The sequence below is a fragment of the Maylandia zebra genome, linkage group LG3 (genome assembly GCF_041146795.1).
Source record: "Maylandia zebra isolate NMK-2024a linkage group LG3, Mzebra_GT3a, whole genome shotgun sequence".
In the NCBI taxonomy this organism is placed as follows: domain Eukaryota; kingdom Metazoa; phylum Chordata; class Actinopteri; order Cichliformes; family Cichlidae; genus Maylandia; species Maylandia zebra.
Window position 1 is genome coordinate 46860150 of NC_135169.1, and position 6955 is coordinate 46867104.

The 6955-nt window shown below is 38.0% G+C and overlaps 1 protein-coding gene across 1 annotated transcript; it reads left to right on the top strand.

Moving 5' to 3' along the window:
• The first annotated feature begins 1338 nt into the window (after positions 1–1338).
• Positions 1339–5653, top strand: LOC143416749 (uncharacterized). The gene is made up of 6 exons (XM_076882259.1): positions 1339–1413; positions 1530–1865; positions 2005–2046; positions 2133–2243; positions 3224–3258; positions 5151–5653. Exons 1-6 carry the CDS (start codon positions 1350–1352, stop codon positions 5250–5252), a joined length of 690 nt encoding a protein of 229 aa, XP_076738374.1. The 5' UTR covers positions 1339–1349; the 3' UTR covers positions 5253–5653.
• The last annotated feature ends 1302 nt before the right edge of the window (positions 5654–6955 follow it).

Sequence of the window (6955 nt, forward strand, 5' to 3'; positions counted from 1 at the left end):
GCTACTATTAAAATATTAGATAAACCAAAGAGTTGCTTAAAATTATTGGAAACATATTAAGAGCTGAACACTCTGAACACACACACGAAGCTGGACACTCTGGTGACAGTGGCAGAGAAGAGGACCTTAAGGAAACTGATGGACATTATGAACAATGCCAGGCATCCTCTGCACATGCTCGTAAACAATCAGAGGAGCCTATTCAGCGACAGGCTGCTTCTCCCAAAGTCAAAAACCAACAGACTTAAAAACTCCCTTGTCCCACACGCCATCAGACTGTTTAACTCAAGGGAGGGCGGGAACAACTGAGCTGTAGGTGCTTTTCTACACTGTGCAATATTTGCTATATTTGTTTTTTTGTTTTGTCTTTTTTTCATATATTTGACTGTGCAATAATCACTGTGCAATATACTCACTCAAATGAGCAATCCTATTTATCCATATTGTATATTCTGTATCTATATATGTGTATATGTGTATATATGGTGTATTTATGCTTATATCCTTACTCTCATTCCCTTAATGTATCTGTAACATGCAACTTCTTTCGGTGCTTTGCTACTGGAAACTGAACTTCCCGGAGGAACTCACCCGAGGGATTAATAAAGTTTCATCTAAAAAACACAAATAATTACAGTACTGTGGAAAAGTCTTGAATCATCCCCATTTCTTTATACTTTGGTTTGAAGGAACCAGAATTTCTTGTATTTTTTTTAAAGATGTCTTGAATAATAGACATTGATTGCTTTTTAACTTATTATCAGTCCAGTACTTTTTTTTTTTTTTTTTTTGCTTGTTCTCTTTCATTCTGTTTTGTTCTTAAGCACTCTATTAGAAGGAACCTGTCAAATAAACACATAATATGTTCCCTTTTCAACAGTTCAATGGAAAATTCAAAAGATAACACAGGTTGACAGACCAACAAGGTGCTTTCCAAAGAGCTATTAGCCAAAAACTTGGCACATTGACATGGTGTATAGGGTGGAGTACAAAAGAACATGTGACAGGTTTAAAGAACTATGTACAACATATGAGGAGTAACCAAAATCCATTTATGGTCAACAAAAGTTATATTATGTGTATATTTTGTATAACAAAAGTAACTTCTATAGTAAATACAGTACCAAACACCGTCTTTAAATTAAAACCTACATACTGAATATGTCTTTTTCCTGAAAGCATTTATGTGGTCACTTTAACAAACAGAATACAGAACCCGGGGGCTGTTTTTAACACACACAAAAAAGAAGAAAAGAAAAGAACAAGGAAAGACAGAGGTTCACCCCGCCTCTTTCTATTAAAAGCAGACTTTCTAGAGCAGAGTTCATTACCGGACATTGCTTTGAGACATGCTGCAGTCATACAACATGAACACATTTACTTTGATAACTACATTACTTTTCTGCAGGCTCAGTGAGTATTGTTCTTTAATTACACTAACCTGGAATAAACATTTACATGTTCATTCAAAGAATTTTTTATTTTTTGTTTACAGAAAGTTAACCGTTTGTCATCTGTGCTTGTTTCAGACTGGATATCCATGTCAGTTTCTCAGACTGTTGAGGTCCAGCCTGGTGAAGAAGTCACGTTGCAGTGCACCAATATTTCTTCATATAGTGGTGTAACATTCTGGTTCAGACTGATCAACAGAACAAATGCCAGCTGTATTGCAGTCATGTTTGAAAGAACAAAAAGCGTTTCATACTGTGATGGATTACAACGTGAATCCTTTGAAATGAGCTCCAACATCTCTACTGTCTTTCTCAAAATCAAGCAGGTGGCTGTATCTGACTCTGGACTGTATTTCTGTGGATTTTACACAAGTGGACGTCCACTTTTTAGTGTGAAGCATTTAAAAGTTCAAGGTAAGATTTAATCTGCATGCTTGTTTGGATTTCTTTGTTTTTTTTTCCTCCTTTTAATACGTTTCTTAAAACCAGTATAAAATCTGAATGTGTTTTTTTCAAATGACATCAAAATAACAACTGTTCATTACAATCAAAGGCTATGATGAACTTGATGATGACATCAACAACATGTCTCAAAGTAAGAGTCCTTTCTTTAGTCTGTTAGCCAAACAGCCAAACCCAGAAAAAGAAAAAAAAAATTCTAATGACCAATTTTTGCTGCAGACATTTCTGGTGACAAAATGGAGGTGATGTGTGTGATCTTTGCTACTCTGACCGTTTTCCTCATACTGATCATCGCTGGGCTGCTTGTTAAAATCAAAAAGCATCAGAAAGGTACTCCTCTGGCTTTTTTCATGTCTGTCTTAATTTTTCTTTCCAACATGGTGGCAACATGGTGCCTTTTTCAGAAAGGTTGGAATAACAGGATTTATTATTATTAAAACAAGCCGTGAACAAGAAATATGCAAAAAAAATAACGTTATAATATCACCATCTACAAAGAATATAGTTTTGCCCATTTAGTTAACCATTTAGCCTAACAATAAAAAGGCGACATTACTCTTCAAAAAGCGAAAATGCAAAGCTAATACTTTTGGAACACCAATTAAAAAAAAACAAAACATCCAATATCTTTTACTGCGCATGGCTTTCACACTTAATCACATTGTTTTATTAGAACATGAGAAACTTAGAGCACAGTAGAGGGTCACAGCAGAACATGGAAACTGCTTCTTCCTCAGTTCAGTTCAATTTAATTCAAGTTTTTTATTCAATTCTCTTCATGCAGCACCAAATCACAACAAGAGTCTTCTTAATGTGACTATTTCCAAAATGTAGGCTTTTGTTCTAAAGTCTAGAACTTCAAATACTGCAGTTTAATCAAACCCCGTCAGGCATACCTTATAGAAATACATAATACTTTGTTGCCGTGACACCCAGGTTTATGGCAAAAATGTGATGGGTCGGTCACTGAAGACGACCTGTAAGCATCACATGTAAAAACATTGTGTTAACATCATTTTTGCCATGCAGAGTTACTATTTAACCTCTCAGCATCCACCAGATCTCAGGCGGTCCATGTAGTATTTACTAAATTTACTATAACCCTTTAATATTTTAAGTATTAAAGAATTTGGATTTAACCAAAACTGCAGTGAAGCTGATGTAATGTCACTTTGTGTCAATTTGCAATGTAAAACCTAAATTAATATGAAGTACAGCTAATAAGAAAATTCTCCTGGAAGATTTTTAACAGTTATTTGAGCAGATGTGTTTTGTACCTCTCACTCCGTTTCTCGCTGTTTGTCACTAAGCTGAAGATGAACAGCAAGATCAACAACAGAGTGAGGTGAGTCCGGCTTCCTGCTATATATATATATATATATATATATATATATATATATATATATATATATATATATATATATATATATATATATATATTAGGGGTGCAACGATATTCGTATCGATATTGAACCGTTCGATACAGTGCTTTCGGTTCGGTACGCATATGTATCGAACAATACAACATTTGTAATTTATTTTATCAACTTTCCTTCTGACGATGCTGTCTGTGTTGAGCGCTCAGTGAATCTGCGTTCGACTACTCCGCCTAGGCTGCACTGTCGAGCGCAGATCCACTGAGCGCTCAACACAGACAGCATTGTCAGAAGGAAGAGCGCAGGGCAAGCTAGCGAGACAGAAGTTAAGCTCTCCTTGCAACATGGACCTCCCCCACCCTCATTCAGATCTGGCGTTTGGAATTATTTTGGTTTTCATGTGACGTATGACCCTGAAGGTAGGCGCGTCATGGACTAAAGTAAAACAGTATGTTGGATGTGCCATGCAATGCTCAATTACATGGGTGGGGACTAGTGTGTTAGCGCAGTTAGCTCGTTAACGTGTTGGCCGTCTAGCCCCATGCACGGAGCGATCGGCGGTAGCTCGTTAACGGAGATTTGCCGTGTTGTGGCGTTAAGGTCATTTCAACGAGATTAACCTGAAAGCACTAGTGGGAACACGACGAATATGACTGCACATTTACGCTGACATCATCCTAGTGCAAAGACAAGTGGAAGCAGACAAAAACAAGCAAGCATGCTACAAACTTTACCCGAGTCATTTAGACAGCCGTTAGCACATGATTCTCCTTATGGGGACCTGATATGTTTAATATGCTGCTGAGAATATAGCCCAGAAGAAGCGGATAGTATAGCTTTTATTTTGGAAAGAGACATTTCTCTGTAATAAACTCTCTTTTCCAAAGATGAGTGATTCCTCAATCAGATACAGGGCTCGCAATATCGCTAGCCCAACGTCCTGGAGCTAGCGATTTTTTTCAGTCGGGGTACCAAAATCTATCTCTGCCCTGCCCGTCGGGCTATTGTAGGAAAAATATATGTCAATGCTTTTGCATTCTTTCAGAAATGTAGCTGGGTAATTATGTCATTGGCATCGGTGAGCCACTGTCAATATGTGACATATTGAAATCGCGTTTGAATTTGCGCTTGTTTTTTTGCTTTCACTTTGCAATCGCGCGAACTGTGTATAGAGAGCGACAGCACTGATCTGTGAGTGATGATAATTTGTGCACCAATTCCTCTGACATCGTCTTATTAATCGTTAGCTTACTACGCAAACATGACAAGTGAAATCTCCCGCAGCAAGCTTAAACATGTGAGAGGTTGATCGCGCAGAGAATCGCTGAGCTTATGTGAATGCGTGTGTAAAAGCATTTCAGTTCTGCTGAGCCAAATAAGACAGGTCAGGGTGAAGAAGTGACAGCCAAAGAAAAGCTTACCACAAAACGGAGAAGTTATGACAAATCAGACTATAAGGCAAAAAGAAAGTGCAGCTTTATGGTTTCATGGACAAAAGAATTTCTGTGGCTGCAATATGACGAGCTAAATAACCAGGGCTGCACATAAGTGGTCCGCAGGTGCGCATTCGCTGTCAAAATAAAAAACACGCACAAGGGTTAGGGTTAAATTTAAAAACTGTACTTTTGAGTTAAAATATATATTTATAATTTTAATAAATGACAAATTAAAAAGGCGTGAACATTTTTTTTGTATCGAAAAAATATCGAACCGTGACACCAAAGTATCGAACCGAACCGAGCCATGAATTTTGTGTATCGTTGCACCCCTAATATATATATATATATATATATGATGCTGCACATGTCAAACCTGCATTTTCTCTTGTAAACTACATGTGATGAATTTCTGCACTTTACAGAATCTGGGCTCTGATGACGTGAACTATGCTACAGTGACCTTTGGTCGAAAACCACGAAGAAGAGAGCCTGAACCAAATGTTGTGTATGCAGCCACCAGATAGATTCAGGAGGCAACTGAACTGCAGCTGCGAGTGAAACCGATGTCCTTTTGCTCTGCTCTTTATGACAGACCTGTGGGGGGAGTTGTTACTTTACTTTTCATTTTGCATTGAAGACCTGTTTGATCTGAAGAATAACATTTGTGTTTTAAGACGGAAGACTTAAGTTACTCATGTCTGCTTAGGGTCACTTGTGTGATAGAATATGGAGCTGTGGAAGATTTAGTGAAGTACACGTGAGGTTTGTGGAATTTGATGGGGAGAATCAACACAGTAAAGGCTAAGAACAGCTGATATTAAAATCCTGAGGCCTATTAGCTCAAAGTTTTGAATAAAAAGTATGAAAAGCTGAGAAAATCCAAAAATCACCATGACTGTGTCATTTTGCTGCATGTCTGATTAAAATATTCAACATATTTTAAAACAGTTTTTTTGTTGTACTTACTAAAAATAATGACAAGGACAAGCTGGCTGTCTGCATGAGTGAGGTGTCTGCAGGTTTACACTTCTAACAGACTTACACCAACTGAATTCACACAGTCCACACGTCTCTGTGAAACTTGTGAATGCTCAAAGCAGTGTGAAACGTTTACCGCCTCATCTGAAACCACTCACTCTGGTCCAGACTGTGAGCGTTTCAGCAACGACAGATCGAAGCAAAGCTATGGCGGATACAGCTGCAGTCCATCTCCTGTGTGACATGCAATCTGCTGTTCAGTTTAACAACAACTACTCAACAATTTAAGGAGGGATTACATTAAATTGATTTTATATGAATTTCAGTGCTGTGAAAAACTATTTTCATCATTCCTGAGTTTTTTCTTTATTTTGCATATGTGTCACACTTACATGTTTCAGGTCATCAAACAAATTTCACTTTAGACAAAGAAAAGAAAAAACTGAAAAGATGCAGATTGGAAATAATGACTTCAGGAATAAAGGGAAACTATTCAGATGTTTAAAAGTACTTGTCTGAAAACTGGTCATTTCACCCTTAGCAGGAAGAACTACAATCAAGCACTTACAATAACTGGCAATAATTTTGCCAGTTATTGTAAGGTGCAAGTATGGGACAATGGGATGAGTGTTAATGTCCAGGCAGGTGGTAGGCTCAAGACGAAGAACAGGGATGAGCTGGACTAAGGTATAGGGATACGTGATGTGCTGTGGAACGTTCTTTGTTTGAGAGTGTCTGTGTGGGTATATGAGATGAGCAAAAACTCACTGGTGGGTACGGATGGGTATCGTTTAGGTTTTATCCGATACTGGTGCCAAACCGGTACTTTTGAAACGGTGCCGGTGCTTAAACGGTGCTCGAACCGGTGCTTAAAGAATGGAGAACACAAACTTTGTCCAAAAACCTCTCATGTTTAGCTGCTTTTTTGTAAAAAGATAACAATGTTAGCCTTTTCATATATGGTATCACTCTTGGCTGGAAGCAGTGCTTAAGCAATGGAAAAAACACAAACGTTGTCCAAAAACCTCTCATGTTTAACTGTTTTCCACTTTTTCTTTGGTCATTTTAGCCTTTTTGGCCAGGGTGAAGGGAGTATCTGCCATCAAACAAGAAGACAGCTGCATGTAACTACAACAGTGTTTGCTACGGTGTGAGGTCTCGCAGCAAGCTATCAAATATGGTGCATTTCTCAGCTTTTAAAAAAGCGCTATGCATCGCCGGGTGTTTCATCGGATTCGAGGTGTTACCT

Coding starts and splice junctions, on each gene's coding strand:
- LOC143416749 (XM_076882259.1), top strand. CDS start 1,350: ATGCTGCAGTCATACAACATGAACACATTTACTTTGATAACTACATTA. Junction 1,866..2,004: donor GAAGCATTTAAAAGTTCAAG/GTAAGATTTAAT, acceptor TTACAATCAAAG/GCTATGATGAACTTGATGAT. Junction 3,259..5,150: donor AAGATCAACAACAGAGTGAG/GTGAGTCCGGCT, acceptor TGCACTTTACAG/AATCTGGGCTCTGATGACGT.